Source organism: Rhinolophus ferrumequinum, chromosome 8 (assembly GCF_004115265.2).
Source record: "Rhinolophus ferrumequinum isolate MPI-CBG mRhiFer1 chromosome 8, mRhiFer1_v1.p, whole genome shotgun sequence".
In the NCBI taxonomy this organism is placed as follows: domain Eukaryota; kingdom Metazoa; phylum Chordata; class Mammalia; order Chiroptera; family Rhinolophidae; genus Rhinolophus; species Rhinolophus ferrumequinum.
The window spans coordinates 62,288,449-62,309,835 of NC_046291.1; the positions used below are offsets into that span (position 1 = coordinate 62,288,449).

The 21,387-nt window shown below is 35.8% G+C and overlaps 1 protein-coding gene across 1 annotated transcript in view; it reads left to right on the forward strand.

The window, feature by feature from the left end:
* PLA2R1 (phospholipase A2 receptor 1) overlaps positions 1 to 21,387 on the forward strand; it is a 100,568-nt gene that overhangs the window by 38,207 nt on the left and 40,974 nt on the right. Inside the window, exons 10-11 of the mRNA XM_033112512.1 lie at positions 3,586 to 3,698; positions 12,355 to 12,524. Coding sequence (XP_032968403.1) covers positions 3,586 to 3,698; positions 12,355 to 12,524 — 283 coding nt within the window. The remainder of the gene's footprint in view (positions 1 to 3,585; positions 3,699 to 12,354; positions 12,525 to 21,387) is intronic.

A 21,387-nucleotide genomic window follows, 5' to 3' on the forward strand; every position in this document is an offset into this window, starting at 1 on the left:
ATAAAGTTACAAAAAAAATCTATCAAAAATATATCTTCTTAGTGTCCTCAACACATGCCTTCTCTCTCTCTCTCTCTCTCTCTCTCTCTCTCTCTCACACACACACACACACACACACACATTTTCCCAAACTAGGTTTTTATGCTGTTCTGCTTTAATTATTTTCTCTTCTAATCCAATTATTTATGTTCTAATTAAACAATGACCCATCTCTTCAGAAACTGCATTTTATTCATTAATCAATGTGTAAACATGTGAATTACTCTTCATACTCTAGCTTAACAATACACATGCCATAGCTGACATGTCACCAAACATTTTATCTAATGATTACAGTTCCTGAATTAGTTATAGCTGATCACTGATCTAATCTCTAAATGAACAGAAATATGAAAAAAACTTCTTACTGTGGCTTTCAAGTCAATTCAACATATTTTGTGTTGAGAGGGCAATTCACTTCTTACATAGCAGAAACAGAATGGATGTTTTATTCAAATTTTTTTATGCTGCTTCCTTTTTCTGGCTTGCAGTACAGTATTTAATTCTAAGGTCAGACCCAGTTCTCTAACTTTATGGTGAAATTCCCATTAATTTCTTTATGCATCAGCCTATGAGTATGGTTTCAAAAGGTTCCTTTCTTTTAGCCAATTGCTTCAATATAATTTTCTAAACAGTCCGCATATACAAAATCAATTTATACAATAAGTCTTGATCATTTCCAAGCAAAAAAAAAAAAGATTTATTTTTCTCTTCGAGTCACTTTTTAGGGGATTGCACACTATAAGCAATTGTTTCAGTGTTGTCATCATCACCTCATTTCATTCAAAGTGAAACGGCACCTCAGGTACAAAGGATGCTCACGGATACCATCAATTATTCTTCCCACTTTCATTATGTGGACAAAGGCTTGTAGCAAAGAGCCTTTGTTTTTCTGGTTATTACTAGGCCACATTTCTTTAGCCTGTTCAGTTCTTGGATTTTTTTTGTTTTGCTAAGTGGCCTGTGATCTAAAAACTACTAATGAAGAAAGACTACTTTGTCAGAAAGGTCAAATTGTCAGGCTTCCTCCACCTGTCCTTCCAGATGCAAAAGTAGTCTAACCTCCCTGTCCCGTCTGCAGTGGTGCACGGAGGGGCTCTGGCCGCAGCTGTCAATTACTCACACAGATAAGGTTGCGGGAGATGTTAAAGCAGTGAGTTCAGAGCACATCCTGGCTGGCTGAATGTGGAACTCCTGTGATCCACCTCATTTAATCACATGTTCTGAGCTAAAATACCGCGTTTCCCCGAAAATAAGACCTCACTGGACAATCAGCTCTCATGTGTCTTTTGGAGCAAATATTAATATAAGACCCAGTCTTATTTTACTATAATGTAAGACCGGGTCTTATATAAATAATATAACATAATGTAATGTAATATAACATAACATTATAATATGATATGATATGATATGATATGATATGATATGATATGATATAATATAATATAATACCGGGTCTTACTTTACTGTAATATAAGACCGGTTCTAATATCATATCATATCATATCATATCATATCATATCATATCATATCATATCATATCATATCATATGTACCGGGTCTTATATTAATTTTTGCTCCAAAAGACACATTACAGCTGATTGTCTGGCTAGGTCTTATTTTCGGGGAAACACGGTAGCTAATTTCTAAAATAAGGTTTTCTTTAATTTACTGCAAGATGGAGACCTTTTCCAAGAAATATAGTAGAAATCATTTTATATCTGATCAAATTCTGGCAAGCAATGGCATGGCACAAAATGAAGTGTATTTTAACACTGGTGAATATGTAAAAATAGATATAAGTGATGTGATTTTATAATATTAAAAGAAAAAGAACTAAAATAACTCAGTTGAAATACAGGAGACTGATGAATGCATGTCTCCTATATTGTATGATTTTAAAGAATAGAGCCACCCTTCATTGCTCCCAGAGCTGAGCTACGGACTACACATTTGTCACTTTTTTGTCTGAGTGCCAAAGCTTTCTTTCTTTCTCTCTAAAAGGTTAGCCAGTTGATTTAGGAGTACTCTTTATCAAAAAATATATTTTTTGGCCAATTTCTATTTGGATGCATTATAATCCTGCCAAGACCATCCTGGATTGCACCAGAATTGGGTTCCAGGTCAGCTTATCCACTCGTCAGTGACTTTATCCAAGTCCCTAACCTCAGTGAATCTCAGTGGGATAACATGAAATAAGCAATATGAAAGTTGAAAAAATATATGCCATGGCCCAGATCCATCTGTCCTCTTTGTTCATGCTAAGTCTCTGTCTCTATTCTAAGGTCTCTGCCTGTGTGTCTCCCTTGATTTTTACAACAGCACCATGGATGCAATGCCACCCCATTTTACAGAGGAGGAAATTAAAACATGGAGAGATTAGATAAGGTCACATGGGGGAAGAGCCAGAATTCAAACCCATGCATTCTGTCTTCAAAACCAACATTCTTTAATTCCTACCAGTCTGTAGGAACCACTTGTTTGAAATTCTATATGTTTAAACTCTGTGTGTGTGTGTGTGTGTGTGTGTGTGTGTGTGTGTGTGTGTGTGTGTGTAGGAGAGAGAGAGAGAGAGAGAAAGAGAGAAAGAGAAAGAGAGAGAGAGAGAGAGAGATAGAGAGAGAGAGAGAGAGAGAGATTTTGAGAAAGTGCCCCTTTATTTTCATTTGCTTTTAAGCTTTTAAGTGTTTTGGGTTTTTTTTTAAAGTTTATTGGGGTGACAATTGTTAGTAAAGCTACATAGATTTCAGGTGTACAATTCTGTAGTACATCATCTATAAATCCCATTGTGTGTTCACCACCCAGAGTCTGTTCTCCTTCCATCACCATATATTTGATCCCCCTTACCCTCATCTCCCACCTCCCTTCCCCCTTACCCGCTGGTAGCCTCTAAACTATTGTTTGTGTCTATGAGTTTTTGTTTCTCATTTGTTTGTCTTGTTCTTTTGTTGTTTTTGGTTTATATACCACATATCAATGAAATCATATGGTTCTCTGCCTTTTCTGTCTGACTTATTTCGCTTAGCATTATATTCTCAAGATCCATCCTTGTTGTCACAAATGGTCCTATTTCATCTTTTCTTACTGCCAAATAGTATTCCATTGTGTATATTACGAATAGAATTACCATATGACCCAGCAATCCCTCTCCTGGGTATCTCCTGGGTATCTAAAAAATCTGAAAACATTTATCCATAAAGACACATGTGTTCATTGCAGCTTTATTTACGGTGGCCAAGACATGGAAATAACCAAAATGTCCTTCGATAGATGAATGGATAAGAAGTTGTGGTATATATATGCTTTTAAGTTTATTAAAACTTTTAGGTTTCAAGAATTAAATAAATCTAGAAGTGACTGTGGCTAATGGCATTACCAGATAGAATACATATAAAGATGTCAAGAAAAATTCAAATTTTGAGTTTGGAGTGGGTCAGAGGAGAAAGTAATGTAAGTGGTAAATGAGAATCACAAATAAAAAGATCTTTTGCTGTTGAACTAAATCAGATGAGGTCCTCAATTTTCTGTTTCCTTTTTTCTGAGGGATGGGAGAGACATGGTGGATTCTGTTATAAAATTGACCCCATCCTGCGAAGCTTTGACCACGCCTCCAGTGGTTATTACTGTCCTCCTGCGCTTGTAACCATTACAAATAGGTAGGTAAAGTAGAAATTTTCTATCAGAAATGTGACTGTGCTTTGACCTGAGGGCTCTGGGAATGATAAAATCTCACCACAATCAGTAACTCGTCAAAACTAAAGAGTACTGTACATTAGCGTATTAAAGTTTTTTTTTTTTAATTTATTGGGGTGACAATTGTTATTAAAATTACATAGATTTCAGGTGTGCAATTCTATATCACATCATCTATAAATTACATTGTGTGTTCACCACCCAGAGTCAGTTCTCCTTCCATCACCGTATATTTGATCCCCCTTACCCTCATCTCCCACCCCCAACCCCTTTACCCTCTGGTAACCGCTAAATTACATTCCCCAGATTAATTTTCAAACCCCGTGGCCATCCTGTGGTCACCGACTGCCCTTCAATCCCTTCACCCGCCCCCCCCCCCCGCCCATCTAGCAATCCTCAGTTTTTAAAGTATTGGTTGAGATGAATTAAAATCATGCTGTGTTATTCCTAAATTGATTTTTGAGTAACAAATAGTAAAATTTAAAATGACTTACTTTCTATAAACATTTGTTAATTATCTAGCTTGCTACTATATTCAATTGTATTAGATTTTATCTTCCAAGTGTTTATAATGGGAAAGGAATATGTTATTTAACAATTATTTTTTTTAATTTAACGTGCATGAGTCACATGAGTGGTTTTTTGTTTTTTGGTTTTTTTAGAACAAAAGTAAGTATAACTGAATTGTGGAGGATATTCAACTGCTTCCCCATTGTTTCTCAGGTCTACGTTTAATTAGAGTCAGACTTCTCTGTGCACTGGTATCTTCTCAATGCTAACAGAGAAACTGCGTCCTTTTGACACTCCATGTATAATAGGAGATGTATAATAGGAGATTAATGCATTAAAGGCAGAAATGACCTCAGTGTCACTGTCTATATCAGAAGGACATTGAGGGCTGGGAGACCAACTCCTCCTGCTGAAGACAGAAGCAAGGTAGAACTCTTCAGTGGTTCCAGGGGACAACTATACTTGCAAAGCAAGTTACTTGCTTTTATACTGAGGCCATTGGCTTTCAAATATCCACTAAATGCCAGGAAACAGAACAGCTGGTGTTGTGGTTTCATCTAGAGACCCTTCACATGTAGGTCTACCCTGCAGGAGGAATGCCTGTATGCCGTCTCTGCTCTCCCACAAAGGGAGCCAACATTCAAAGACACTGGTATTTCCTTCCTCCTCTTACCTTCTTTCCCAGTCTTTTCTCCAAACATTACATAGGAATTCATCCATGTATGTGCACATGCGCACACACGCACATGAACAGATTGACAGCATTTGGTAAAATAAAATGTCTGGTAAACCATCCTATGCTCAGGAGACCCTTCCTTCAGTGTTGTTTTTAATTGTACCCTCTCCTCCCCAAAATAGCTGGGGCATATAGAGTGGGGAAAGCCTTTATTTTCAATTTGTTAATCCACACAAAGTATTTCTGTAGCATATTGGGTTGGAAGTCCTCCAGTCAGTGAATCAACATAGGACTTTATTCAGTAGCCTGACCAATGAACTTTGCTCTTAAGTTAATTATACTTTAACTCTATATTTCACTGAAGAAAATAAGTCTGTTTCGCTAGTTTTTTTTTTATGTGCCTTCTTCTTCTCCTTCTCTCTCTCTCTCTCTCTCTCTCTCTCTCTCTCTCTCTCTCTCTCTCTCTCATATTCATTGAGGGTCACACATCTGGTGCTGTGTTAACTACTTTTCATAGGTTACCGTGTTTCCCCAAAAATAAGACCTAGCCAGACAATCAGCTCTAATGCGTCTTTTGGAGCAAAAATTACTATAAGACCCGGTATAATATAAGACCTGGTATAATATAATATAATACTGGGTCTTATATTAATTTTTGCTCTAAAAGACATGTTAGAGCTGATTGTCCGGCTAGGTCTTATTTTCAGGGAAACAGGGTAAAAATTCAATAGTCAAGAAAATTATTTGTTGAATACCTACTTTGTAAGAAGCACCATATTGGTATACTGTACAAAAGAAATAAAAGGTACAGTGTAATCTCCTGGGTGCCATTGCAGGCCCGCTGCTAAAGAGATAGAACGTAGATACACGAAACAAGTGAAGAAAGTATAATAATACAATAAATGGATAAACTCAAAGTGACATTACAGATAACCCATGGTGCCAAAGTGACCCAAGGTAAGGCAGAAATCTGTTAGAATTCAAACGCTTCATTTTCTAAATATCCTTTGGGGACCTCATGTAAAAGATAGAAAGTGTCAGGGAAAAAAAAAAAAACCTACTGTTTCATTTCCCCTAAAACTGGATACAAGAGTATGTTGTAAACACTTAAAATTTTTTCTTTGATAAACTGTACCCAGTAGCCAGTACTATGTATGTGCCAACTCTAAAGCAGAACCGTGGCATAGGTAAGTTTGTTTTTGTCCCAGCCTCAGCCTCCCAGGCCTGCCCAAGTGACTTGTGCTGGCAACTCAGTCACCAGCCAAGATCCCAGGGTACCACACGCTCACCCCAGTGAAGCATCTCTTCCAGGCATATCACATTCATATGCACTGCTCTGCAAACATGTCTACATCCAGAGCAGTGACTCCAACATGGGACATGAAGGTTGAGGGAAGGAAAGGTGCCATGCTCCTGATTTTTATTCATTTAGACCCCAACACGTTAGAAAAAAAGACCCACATTGTACCACATTGTAATTCTTTGAGTGATAATACATCTTGGAATATTTACCAACACCATCTTTTGTCTGAGAAGGTTGGGCAGTAGATGGAAAGTCTCCTCAGATCCAGGAGTGTCCACTAGCAGCCCTGGTAATCATTTTCTTCCATTACTTACTGATTTTCGTTTGAGTTAAGACACTCCTGTCACTCACCAGTACCCAAGCTTGTAATTGCTAATTGATTTTCCACTCTTCTGCACAACTGAGCGACAGGTTTGATAGGCACAATTAGAACCACCTGCTACAAATTACTTATTTCTTTTGTTATCTGGTAACTGCTCCCGGGCTGGGACTTTTAACACTTTGTGGAATAGAGAGGGGAAGAAAAACAGACCCTTATTGCTGGATAACAGAATTTTATTTGCTTGCTGTTACCAAATTTTTTTAGGCCTGGCCACTTTTCTTCTAGACAGCATGAATGTGGAACTTGGGTTCCAAAGTTACCATGGATACTTATCTAAATACATCTATATCTAAATCTTGAATCAATCAGTCAAGGAATATTTGGTACAAAATAATCCAAATGATATTCAATTTTGTGAAAAATTTCCAAAAGTTAGAAATCCTGTAATATCTCATTTTATCCTTGGTCTAAGGGTGCATGATTTTCAAACATATGTCAGCTCTGTTATTTTCCTGCAGCCACCATATCCGCCAAACAATTTTGCAGTTAACTTTTTTATTGTGGTAAAATATACATAACATAAAATTTACCATTTTTGTCATTTTTAAGTCTATAGTTCAGTAGCATTAAGTACATTCACATTGTTGTGCAACCATCACGACCATCCATCTCCAGAATTTTTTTCATCTTCCCAAACTGAAATCCTGTACCCATTACACAATAACTGCGTATTCCCTTTTGCCCCCAGCCTCTGGTTACCACTATTCTACTTTCCGTTTCTATGAAGTTGACTACTCTAGTTACCTCACAAGTGGAATCATATAATAGTTGTCCTTTTGTGCCTGGCTTATTACACTTAGCCTAATGTCCTCCAGGTTCATCAGTCTTGTAGCATATGTCAGAATTTCCTTCCCTTGTAAGGCTGAATAATATTCTATAGTATGTATACACCACATTTTGTTTATCCATTCATCCATCAATACTATGTGTTTCACCTTTGGGCTATTGTGAATAATGATGCTATGAATACGAATGTACAGATCTTTCAAATCCCTGCTTTCAATTCTTTTGGGTAATATACCCAGAGATGGAATTTCTGGATCACATGATAAACCTATTTTTAATTTTTTGAGAAACAGCCATACTGTTTTCATCGCAGCTGCACCATTCTACATTCCCACAGCGTTCCAATTCCTCCACATCCTGGCCAACACTTGTTCTTTTCTGTTTCTGTTTTTTGTTTTGGGGTTTTTTTGTTTGTTTGTTTGTTTTGTTTTTTATAAATAGCCATCTTAATGAGTGTGAAGTAGTATCTCATTGTGATTTTTATTTGCATTTCTCTAATGATTAGTGATATCAAGCATCTTTCATGCTCTTATTGGTATCTGTATATCTTCTTTGGAGACATCTCTATTCAAGTCCTTTGTCCAATTTTTAATTGGAGTGTTTGTTCTCTGTGACTGAGTTGTAGGATTTCTTTGAATATTGTGAATATTAATCCCTCATCAGATACATAATTTGTATATATGTTTTCCTATTCTTTGGGTTGCCTTTATACTCTGTTGATAGTGTCCTTTGATGTGCAAAAGTTTTTAATATCGATTAAGTCCAATTTATGTATTTCTTATTTGTTAACTGTGCTTTTGGTATCATAGCCAATGCTAAATTCACTGTCATGAAACTTTCCCTCTGTGTTTTCTTTGAAGAGTTTTATAGTTTTAGCTCTTACCTTTAGGTCTTTGGTCCACTTTGAATGAATTTTTATAAAGAGTCCAGCTTCATTCTTTTGCAGGTGGATATCCAGTTTCTTCAGCATGATTGTTGAAAATACTGTTCTTTCCCCATTGCATGGTCTTGGCACCCTTGTCAAAAATCACTTGACCATATATGTAAAGATTTATTTCTGGGTTCTGTATTCTATTCCATTGTTCTATATGTTTTTATGCCAGTACTTCACCATTTTGATTACTATACTATTTAGTAAGTTTTGAAATCAGGAAGTGTTAGACCTCCAACTTTGTTTTCCTTTTTCGTCATTTTTGCTATTCCATGTAAACTTTAAGATGGATTTTTTTCCACTTCTGCAAAAAAGAAAAAAAAATCATTGGAATTTTGATAGGGATTGCATTCAATCTGTAGATTGCTTGGGTAGTATGGACATTTTAAGAATAATTCTTCCAATCCGTGAACATAGGATGTTGTCCCATTTATTTGTGTCTTCTTTTGTTGTATACAGTATTTTGTAGTTTTCAGTGTACAAGTCTTTCACATCCTTGGTTAAATTTATCCCCAAGTATTTTATTCTTTTTGATGCTATTATAAATGGAATTGTTGTTATACCTTCCTTTTCAGATTGTCCATTGTTAGTATATAGAAATGCAACTGATTTGTTGACTTTGTATCCTGCAACTCTACTGAATTTGTCAGTTCTAACAAGTTTTATTGTAGAATGCAGTTAACTTTCTTTTTAAAAAAACATTTTAATTACCCCTTTAAAAAGTATACAATAAAAAAAGTATACAACAAAAATATTATCATTGGCACAAATTTAAGCCAGCCAGGAGAATGTAGACTAAAAAGTGAAAGCGTACCCTCACCTCCACTCTTTCCCCTCCGCAACCAATCCCACTCTGCTTCCCAAAGGTAACTGCCATTAGCACTGTGACATTTGCTCCTCCAGGTTTAGTTTTTGTATGTATATTAAGTATATTTTCTAAGTCTATATTTTTCTTCTAGCCTTTTGCAAGAAACAATATCCAAAATATTAACATTTCTAGTTCTTGAAGAATACCACCAGAAACTTCTTGCAATAACGATCAGGATGTGTGTCTCCCATTTTAAAACTACTGATACTCTCTTTCCATTCTTTATTAAAAGAAAGACAAAGAAATTGATCATTTTTATATTAGTTTAGAAATTGAGTCATTTATTTAAAAATGGCATAAAATGTTAACAGTTATGTTACTGGGAGCAATCCAATTGCAATTATTCAGTTCAAAACTGAGTTCCTTCTAATAGGATCGTTATATATAAAGACTATCACGTTGATTTTTTTTTTTTTTTTGCTTTTAGTTGAAATAGCTCTCTAGTAAAGCTACTTCCAATGCATTACTTTTTTTCATTCTCTTGTGTAGGTAATACAAACACAATTATTACAGTAATGTTGTCTGTTAAGTTCTAATATGCTCACAGGCCAAAAAAAACATCTTTTTTCAGCTACATATGGATAAACTGATGAAAAATATAATATTTAATTAGAGATTTAAATATAAAATACCTCCTTTGAAGTAGACACTTTTGAAAAGAAAAAATGTTTTTTTGAAATAAAAAAATTGTCAATATTTACCAAAAATATATATTGCTGTCTTCAAATTGCATTTTTAAATTAAAAATTTAATGTTTAACACTATGAGCAACACTTTCTTGTCAAACTGATGGAAGTTTAAGGTATATTTTTCTTTCTTACACTAAAAACACACATTTTATTTCTTAATTTTTTTTAATGAGTTGACTGGAAAATGTAATTTCTTTCCAATTTTAAGAATTATTCCCCTACAAAATTTGGTTTTATAAATAGGTACATACAGCAAAATATGTTATCATTTGTTTTTCTAAAGAATAACAAAAAATGCTTACTGAATTCCTTAGAGATAACATTTATCCTGGTTAAAATAATATTATAAAAATATGTACATATGGTTATTTTTTGTTCCTTAAATCATATTTGAATTAAACAATCTCAGTGCAGTGAAAACAGACAAAAAGGCCAGATGTTATAAAATTCTGGAGTATTCTCAAATGAAGATTGTAAAACAAAAAGCCAGTAAAGACTTTAAAAGTCATCTGCTCTATTAGTGTAAGCCAGAGTTTCACAACACTTTAGTGTTTGAAAGCAAATAGAGTGGTAAAGAATATAAAATGTTCTCTTGTTTCTTTATCAGTTGGAAACAGATACTCAAGAGATTGCATGCTGTTATCCAGAGTTAATTACTTAGAATATGTGGTTGAAAAGAAAGGTATATTTGCTGAATTTCTTTATTAACAATGCCATCTTCTAAACTGGACCAAGAAAACTATAGTCCTGTTTTGATTTGAAGGTTTTAGGATGTTAGGTATGAGTATTATATGCAACTACTTAAAAGATATACCTGACAATGAAAAAGCAGAAGATTTCTATTGTTTTAAGCATAAATGATAAATGGAGAAAAAATAAATCAGAATGGACTAAATCTAAAACCAACAAGTGATAAAAGCAAAATGTTGTCATGAATAGATACCAGAGGCCAAGTTCACAGACAACATTATTTCTCTCCATTATTGGACAAATGACATACATAGTACAAGGTAATAGAAGAACCAGAAATGCCCTCTGGGTGTAGAACCAGCACAGTGAATGGTGGTCCTGGCCATAGCCGCCATGCTGCAGTGCTTTGCTGGCCACCTAGCACAGCAGTTTCAGGCACGAGCTGGCCATGATAATGTGCTACTCTGCTTCCGAGGGGAGAAGGAAAAGTAGGCTCTATTATGAGAGCATGAACCAATGGAAGAGTATGGAAAATTACAACAGCATGTAGACAATGTTTACCTTTATATACCTTCCTTTCAAAGTACATTTAAATAGGATCTGTTACTGCAATCTGGTTAAAAAAGAACTTTTCTAAATTCAAATGTGTGCTAGTCAGATTATTAATAGAGTACCTGCATGCTTTAGTAAAAACATTTACTAAAGCCTGAGAGTCCATATGCTCTGCGAAGATGAGTGTCATGGATGCACAAGACCACTAACTGCTGCTAGTGCTGTGCAAAGGCTGTTTAAAATTTTACGCCTTTATGTTCATTTCTCTTTCCCTCCCCTATTTCTTTTGAGCCTTTTCTATTCTTGAATGACCCCATTGCTTTTGCATCCCTTTGCAAGTTAAGGATGCATGGTAATGAAAAAATCCAAAAATGGGATGAAAACTTTATATGTATTGAAACTAAATTTTTCAAGATAGTTTCCAACTTAGCTTAATATTTCGATACCACTTAAATTTTAACACATTTCTTTTTTTAGGTAGTCATGTGAAAGACTATTTACAAATTTTCTAGATTCTGCTTTTGATGCATTCATGTTGGGAATGGACCATTGCCACCAATCAATGAACACTAACTTATTCAGCTGCTTGGGGGAAATGTTACTGGGTGTACTTCCTTGCTTTTATTCCTAGGGTTTTAAATTTATCTTCAGTGAATGTGCACATCTGAACTCATATGAATAAGCGGAGGACTCCATGTGCCTGTGAACAAATTGATTGAGACATAAGTTGCTACTCCAATCTCTGTTCCATTCTCACCAAGCAAATGTGGTGGGTGGGTGCATGTAAACTCTGTTGGCAGATACTCATTCAGAAAAACATTATATCCTTCCTTCTCCCGCCTTCCAACCCTTCACCTCATGCAGGTTATGGCATGGTGTGTGCTGTGCGGCCTAATTACAAAATAGGGCACATGGTGTGCCAAGAAATGTATTAACCCTGGCTTTGTGGACTTTACCACCTACACTTCAAAACTGGAGCTGGACTCTATGCCTTGAAAGAATTAAGCCCTGCCTGTAAGAGTCAAATTCTCCTTGCTTGTGTTTTCTGCAAATTGCACTGACATTTGGCATTTATTAGTAACATATTAGGGTCCTCAGGTATTTTTCTGCTCCATGTTCTAAAGAATTCTTGTGTTTATTCTGGTGCCATTCTGTGCACCATATTATGTTTTAATGACATTTTTTTATTGCCCAGAAATTTACTATAACCATTTCCTTTTTCCTTTTTTAAGGTTTGAACAGGCATTTATTACCAGTTTGATCAGTAGTGTGGTAAAAACAAAGGACAGTTATTTTTGGATAGCCCTTCAAGACCAAAATGACACAGGAGAATATACGTGGAGGACAGCAGGGCAGACATCTGAGCCGGTGCAGTACACACACTGGAATGCACATCAGCCCCGTGAGTAGAGGAACAGTGACCCCATTTCTCCCTCCTGTTTTTTTGCCCAAAATTCTTTTCACCCCTTGGTCCACCTCCTTTGATTCTTCCTTAATGTTTCCTTAATGCCTACATCAATTAAAACAATTACCACAGGTTCTCAGAGGATGACACATAGCTGGTCATTTTTAAAAATATAATCGATGTCAGAGAGATAGTGGATGGGGGGAGGCGGGTCCACAGTGTGAGGGATATAAATGATAAACGTCTAAGAAAAAAAAAAAACTCATAGACACAGACAATAGTCTAGTGGTTACCAGAGGGTAAGGGGGGTGGGGGGGGTGGGAGATGAGGGTAAGGGGGATCAAATATATGGTGATGGAAGGAGAACTGACTCTGGGTGGTGAACACACAATGTAATTTATAGATGATGTGATACAGAATTGTACACCTGAAATCTATGTAATTTTACTAACAATTGTCACCCCAATAAATTAAAAAAATAAATAAAGAGTTAAAAAATATATATATATATATAATCTGTGTGAGTCATGTGACATGTTCAAGGTATAAATCCATTGCTCAAGACCACACATGTCTTTATTAGCCCAAGTCTACTTTCTCCCTCCCAAATTCTTTCCAAGAATCCCAGGATAGTTTGTGATAATTCACAGTGAATGGGCAATGTGAGCACATCTAATCAGTTCAGCCACTGCCATGTATCTTTGCTGAGGAATGATGACCCATTACTTAGGTAACATTCTTCTTCGTCCCTCTCCTCCGTGGACTTCTGTGTTACCTTAACAGGATTCCAGAGTTACAGCTCTGTTAGTTCACCCTTATGTGCTCAGCTCTGGATCCCCAAGCATGAAACTGTGCCAGGTTAGTCAGTTTCCAAGAAGCTAATGGCTTTAGCCACAACCTACACTAGAACCAATCCCGTGGAACAAGTTTTAAGCCCTTGTGTTAAGCTTAAGTCACCAACCTAGACCTAACACCCTTTTGCTTCAAAGTGAATTTCTGTTCGAATGCCTTGATCTCTTTCTTGCCTGTGGATCTCAATCAGGGCTACTCCAACAGATGATAGGCAGCAGGTTACTGCTAAATTTTTATCCGGAGGAAATGGATTAGAGACCTCAGGTGCTTCCCTGAGGAAAGATAAATATTATTATAATATGATACTTATTATCATATATCAAACATACAATTAGTCAAAAGACTAATTGTACTAATTATAAGACAGAGATTGTCAAAGAGAATCAAAAAACAAGATCCAGCTATATGTTGTCCACAAGAAACCCATTTTAAATATAAAGACACATATAGATTAAAAGTAAAGGGATAGAGAAAAATATACCATTGTAACATTAATTAAAAGAAAATAGGAATAGCTATATTATTTTCAGAAAAAACAGACTTCAAAGCAAGGAAATTTTTCAGGGATAAAAGGGATAGTACATAATGATAAAAGAGTCAGTAGTCTAAGACATAACAGTTCTTAATGTGTATGGACCTAACAACAGAGTGTCAAATACGTGAGGGAAAACTGATAGAACTGCAAGGAGAAACAGACGAATTTACTATTATAATTGGAGATTTTTTAACATTTCTCTACCAGAAATGGACAGATCTAATTGGCAGAAAGTTAGTGAGGATAATGCAAAACTCAACAGTACCATCAATCAACTGGACATAATTGATATCTATGGACTATTTCATCCAACAACAGCAGATTACACATTCTTCTCAAGCTCATGTGGAACTTTCACCTAGATAGACCACACTCTGGGCCATAAAACACACCTTCCCAAATTTAAAAGAATAGAAATCACACTATCTGCGCAGGCCACAGTGGAATTAAACTAGCAATCAATAACAAAATGATAGCTGGAAAATCCCAAAATACTTGCATATTAAACAATAACTTCTAAATAACATATAGGTCAAAAAAGAAATCCCAAAGTAAATTTTAAAATATTTTAAACTAAATGAAAATAAATTACTATTTATCAACATTTGTGAGATGCAGGGAAAGCAGTGCTTAGAGGGAAATTTGTAGCATTGACTGCATATATTAGAAAAAAAAAATCTAAAAGCAATAATCTAAACTTCCACCTTAGGAAATAGAAAAAGAAGAGCAAATTAAATTCATAGTAAGCGGAAAAAAGAAATAATAAGAATTAGAGCCAATGTCAATGAAACTAAAACCTGGAAATCAATAAAGAAAAGCAATAAAACCAAAAATTGATTCTTTGAAAATATTAATTAAATCGATAAGTCTCTAGCCAGGCTCACTAAGGAAAAAGAGAGAAGACACAAATTAATAAAATTATAAATGGAAGAAGGCTCATCACTACAGATCCCATGGACACTGAAAGAATAATAAAGGAATATTATGTACAACTCAAACCTTACACCGTTCACAAGCATTAACTCAAAATGGATCATAGGCTTAAATATAAAATGCAAAGCTATAACTCTCCCAGAGTAAAACATAATAAAAAACCTAGATGACCTTGAATATGGCAAGGACTTTTTAGATACAACACTAAAGGCATAATCCGTAAAAGAAATAATGATGAGCTGCACCTCATTGAAACTAAAATCTTCTGCTCTGAGAAAAATGGTTTCGTGAGAATGAGAAAACAAGACACAGACCAGGAGAAAATATTTGCCAAAACCACACGTGATAAAAGACTGTTATCCTAAATATACAGAGAACTCTTCACACTCAACAAGAAAACGAAGAACCCAATGTAAAAATGGACAAAAGACCTTAGACAAAGAAGATATATCGATAGCAAGTAAGCATATGAAAACGTGTTCAACATCATATGCCATTAGGAGATTGCAGATCAAAACAACAATGAGATATCACTATACACCTCCTAGAATGACCAAATCCAAAACACTGACAACACCAAATGCCAACTAGGATGTGGAGCAACAGGAATGCCTCACACATTGCTGGTGGGAATGCAAAATGGTACAGCCATTTTGGAAGACAGTTTGGAGATATATCCAAAGGTAAGCATACTCTTACCATATGATCCAGCAATCACACTCCTTGATATTTATCCAAATGAATTAGAAACATGTTCACACAAAAACCCATACTCGGCTTTTTATAGAAGCTTTCTTCATAATTGCCAAAACTGGTAAGCAATCAAGATGTCCTTCAGTAGGAAAATGGATAAATAAACTATGGCCTATGTAGACAATGGAATATTATTTGGTGCTAAAAAGAAATGAGCTATTAAACCATGAAAAGACATGGAGGAAACTTAAATGCATATTACTAAGGGAGAGAAGCCAATCTGAAAAGGCTACATGCTGTTTGATTTCAACCACATGACTTTCTAGAAAAGGCAAAACTATGGGGGCAATAAAAAGATTAGTGATTGACAGGGGTTAGTGAGGAGGAATAAATGAATAGTCAGAGCACAGAGGATTTTTCAGGCAGTGAAACTGTTCTATATGATACTACAGTGGTGGATATATCATTATATCTTTATTCAAACCTATAGAATGTTCAACACCAGGAGTGAAACCTAATTTAAACCATGGTCTTTGGGTGATAATAATGTTTCAATACAGGTTCACCAATTTTAACAAAAATGTACCATTGCAGTATGGGATGTCAATAGAGGGAGAGGTTTTGTGTATGTGGAGTCAGGGGGCATAAGGAAAGTCTATACTATCCACTCAATTTTCCTATGAACTTAAAATGCTCTAAAATATATATTTTATTACTGTTTTAAAAACTGTACTTTTTAAAGATGTATACAAGGTGAAGTTAAGACAAATTAGGTTTTTTTTTGTGTGTAAGCATTAGTTTAGGAAATTTGTATAGAAACTGGTAACTTTCCATAGTTCTAAACAAGAGACATCCCAGTTCACTCAATAAACAACCTTCTTATTCTTCAGATCTATGAATATTATTAAAATGCAGAGAATAGTAAAGTTCTATGTCACACTTTTACTGAAAAGAAAAAAACAACTCAGGTATCATTTCTAATATACTTTGGAATTTTGTTAAGAATGTCTATACCTGTCAAAATAAATTAATACATTTTGAGTAGACAAAATTCTTGGTTTTTAATGTTCCCTACCTTGAGGCGTATTTGGATGTCTAAAAACTGAAATTGAAGCAGAGCTCCTTGTCATTCATAAATTTCCGCTGTAATTTATTTGAGTGGCACTACTCTTTTTCTCTTTTCCCTGAAGCAAAAATAATACCGCGATGCTCAGTTTGGCTGCTCATGCTGATTGACATTGAGTAAATTGTCTCTGAATAAGATGAAAATGTAAATCTCTTTTCTTTTTTTTTTTTTAAAGAAAATAGCAGTATAAAGGCCCCTGTGTTTCCTTTTTTCTTTGAAATTGCAGTTAGCAGAAACACCATCCTAAATCACATTTTTTCCTGCCTATCACAGAAAAAAAAAAAAGAAAAATCCATTAGCTTAGTCCTCATGTCAGAATCTTAATCCAGCCCAGACCGACTATATAAATTGACCCCTGAACAGGAAGGCTGCAGCTTTTTATAAACTCAGCCAAGACTCTCTCCTTATGTCATACCATCAAAATATTCAATCTGTGGTGGAATCATAGTTCTGCCATTTTTTCAACTTTATATTATGTTCTCCAAACAGTATAATGAACCACCATATACCTGTCACCAGTGTCATCAATTATCAATTCATGGTCAATCTGGTTTCATCTATACCCCCACCCACTTGCCACATTTCACATATTGTTTCACAGCAAATCCCAGACATTATATTGTTCCAACCATAAATATTTTTTATTACCTCTTAAAGATAAAGAGTCCCTTTTTTTAAAACATGAATACCATTATCACACCTAAAAGTAATGAACTATAATTCACAAAAACTTCAGTTAATGCTCAAATTTCTAAATGACTCATAGGTGTTATATAATGTATTTTACAGTTTGTTTGAATCGGGATCCAAAAAAGTTTCACGCTCTGCAATTGGTTGATAAATCTCCTAAAATCTCTAGGTTTCCCTCTTCCTTGCCCCTGTATTTTATTTTTTTATTTGTTGATGCAAATGGGTTATTTGTCCTGTAGAGTTTCCTATGTTCTGGACGTTTTTGACTGTATCTCCATATGTTTTTAATGTGTTACTCTACTTTTTTTTTTTCCATAAAATTGACACGTTCATTATTAAAAAGTTAGAATCAGAGGTGTGACTCAATTCAGATTTTCTTATCTTTTCTGGAAAGAACATTTCCTTTCCAGGTAGTTAGTTGTATTTTTCTCTTTGGAAGCATATATTGTCTAATTTTCTCACTTTTTGCAATGTTTGCAGCCATTAACGATCACTTCCTAGAGCCATTGATTCATGAACAGTTTTTTTATTCATAGCTGGGGCAGTATATTTTTATAAAGATACAATTTCTTTCAATTAATTTTTGGTTACTTTGTGATACAGTTTTTATAGGAAAAGCAGAATAAATGCCTAATTCTTTCCCTTTACTAGTTTTTTTTTTTAATGATTATTTGTTTATTAGCATCCTGCAACAGTGACCAAACAGGTTTTTGGTTTTTTTAGCATTACTATAAAGTAACGGTTGTAAATATATTTCATGTGTTTTAATCCACTACAATTATTATCCTTTTTAATGAAAATGAAAATCTCAGGCACTACCTCCTGAGTCCTTTTAATGTAACACGAGCAGCCTTTGATAGCTTCCCTGCTATCTGGTATGGCAAGATGTACGTTTCTCCTCTAGACCTAGAAACATCCATTTTATCAAGGAACCCTGGTTCGTCTTAATGGGAAATGGCATTATTTTGATATCACAATCCAGGCATAAGAGTGCTCATTGCTTGTTGGTTTGTTATTGTTTCTAGGCCATTTCAATGAACAGAGCTAGAAAAATGTGTGTGTGTGTGTGTGTGTGTGTGTGTGTGTGTAAGAGGAAATACTTCTGGAGTTCAAATAGAAACTTCCAATTTGAATGTGGGACTATAAGGTTTTTGCTTAACCCATCTTATATCTGTATTTCTTTTCTTTCATGCCCAAATTCCCTGTTCTCAGAACACTAGGAAACTCGCCTGTTTTTATTTAAAAAACAACAACAAAGAGACTCTTTGGTACTTGGTATTTTGAGAGAAATAATTATTCAGGTAAAACAGGAAATACAGTTTTGATCCTTACCAACTAGTACCACTGATAAAAGGGGAAATGATAAATAGGACCTTTTTCATTTAGGGAGAGGCTAATGCATAGAAACTAAAATGTAACTTGTACGTAGATTAAAGAGTCAATATAAATGGATTCTATTCAATGGTGCAAAAAAAACCAAAACAACAGATGAGCACATACTTGTCTAGACAGTCAAAAGTGTTAGAGTTCCATAGATACCTGTACAGAGAAAAAGAAACACTTTGAAATCACTATTTTGCCTCCATCCATAACTCAGGCTCAGGTTTGGGTTTCTAGAGCTAGGTACCACTGCAGAAAAGGCATGTGTCGCTCATACTTCCCCAATTGTCCCAAGTCAGTGGAAATCTTCTGCCAGTGACAAGAAAAAAAAACGGGATTGCAGCCAGACCTGTTTTCTTGAGAGTGCCCTACTCAGCGTGAGGAGTAGTAGTAAGAAAAAGCCTGTCCAGCCAGCAGAGAGATAGGCCAATCAACGACAAGGCTCATCAGAGTTCTGAAATGAACCACGACATAAACGAGGACAAACTGAGTCTCATTTCTGAGCACCCAATGGTGCTTTGTATAATCTTTTCATAATCATACGAGTAACTGTTATGCAAGGTAAAGATGTGATAATAGATCGTCAAGCACATGCTGTAGCCACACGAAGGAGAAAACATGACCAGGGAAATGACACAGAGCTCCATGGAAACGGAGGCACATTATTTGAGGGGACTATTTAATCATTCATTAAACAAGTATTAATATTTGAGTGCCCGCCTACTCTGTACCTTTAACATTGCTTCATACTAGATTCAAGTAAATCTGCTTTCAATTTCTAGATCAAATCCTCACTAAGTATGTGGCCTTAGGCAAGTTACTAAGCTTCTATGCCTCCGTTTTTCCATTTGCAAACTGTAGATACTCATATCCATCTGCCTCCAGTAGTTTTTGAAATTCAACACGGAAAAGCCCACATAAAATGCCTAGCACAGTATCTGGCAGATATACAGAACTCCTGAAAATCTCCCCTCCCTTTTCCCCATGGAGAAGGAAGGTGGGTAGAGCAGAGGACTTCAGAGGTAAGGATGTGAATAAGTTGTTAGCAGAGAATGGGAAAATAGCTAGACAGACTCAAGTAAAATAATTGTCTAGCGACTCTGAAGGCTCAGCTACAGTTCCCTCCTGGCCCTGAGGCCAAAAATAGATTTTGTTTCCAGGTATCTGGTAAGAGAGTTGGAAGGTAGAGGCTTTCCCAGCTCAGTTCATCTCAGACGCTTAGATAGCTTTGCAAAATGGAAGAGACTAGAATCGTGAATTGAAATATCTTAATTGACTGAAAGCCCATTCATTTTGATGGAGAGAGTGAAAAGGGGTAAAGGGAGGAAAAGGCAGGCAAGGAGAATTACCTTAAATGTGAGATTTACCGCTGTGGAATAGGATGATAGTTTTTCTTCTCCAATGGGAAATGAGTTATCAAATTTGAGAATAATTTCTCTGGGAGAAAAACCACCTCTGCGCTTTCCCACACCCTACCCTTGTTATTTGACTTTGCAAGCACCCCCACAATATAGGATTATAAATTCGGTTTATATCTCTTGCAGCCTAGTCTCCCTTTATTACACTGCTTCACTGCTTCTTTGAGGCTGAGATTCCAAAATTTGGGTCAAGTGTTCCATTAAGTTAACCACTTTAGAATACCAATAACACTCCTGCAGCACTTCTCATCTTCATAGCTGGCCACAAACATCTCCTCCACTAATGAAGATGAGTTGAATATCTATAGTATCTAAAACCAAAGCTATTTAATCATTGTCCGATGTGGGAAAGTAAGACAAAATGCAAGACCAACAAAAAAGTGTGTTACATTTAAACTTGCTGATTCAAGCTTTTTAAAAATTCTTTGAATGTGCAGGCAGAACTCATGCTACACAGTCCCAGCTTTTGTAATGAAAACTGCCAAAATAAGACAGAGGTAACATCTTAGGGGTGGTTTTTAGCCCTTCATATCTTTCAGGATGCTTTCAACTACATCAACTACATCATGTCATTGCTTTTCACGCAAACCCAAGAGAAGAAAATGGGTTAGAAGAAAAAAATCCCCATATTTTAGATAAGCTCTTTTGTGATTAATATAACCTGTTTGAGTTTCAAGTTACTAAATATTTGTGCTGGGACGAGAACCCCAGACTTCAGGCTCCAAGTCAAAGGCTGCGGGGAAGGGAAGGATTGGGAATCAGGTGGGAGTGCGTGGTTTCCCTTCTCTTTCAAACAGAGCAACTCCATTAGTGTATTACGTTTTGAGCTTCCACATGGATTTCTACAGTTCAATTTTAATAGAACCTCATCACAGAGATCATACAGCATCTCTGTTGTTCACAACCCCACCAGATTGTGAGCTGCATTTCAAAATTACATTCAACAGGACTGCGAAGCTCCATTCATGGCAAGTTGCGGTTGCATGCTATAATCTCTCCCCCTTTCCTGTCCCGCAAACCTCCATCTTTAACACTAACCAGCGGTTCTGTTCAGTGGAACTAACTGATGATGGCCTTTGTCTGGACCAACTCTCCCTTGACTTCCTTTTCTTCGGTATGAGTCATACTAATTGTGTTTCCTCGTTTAGGACTAACATTTTCACCATTGTGGCTCTCTGATGCATCAGTGCGCACGTGCACATAGGACTGTGAACTTCTTGTGGATGGGAACTG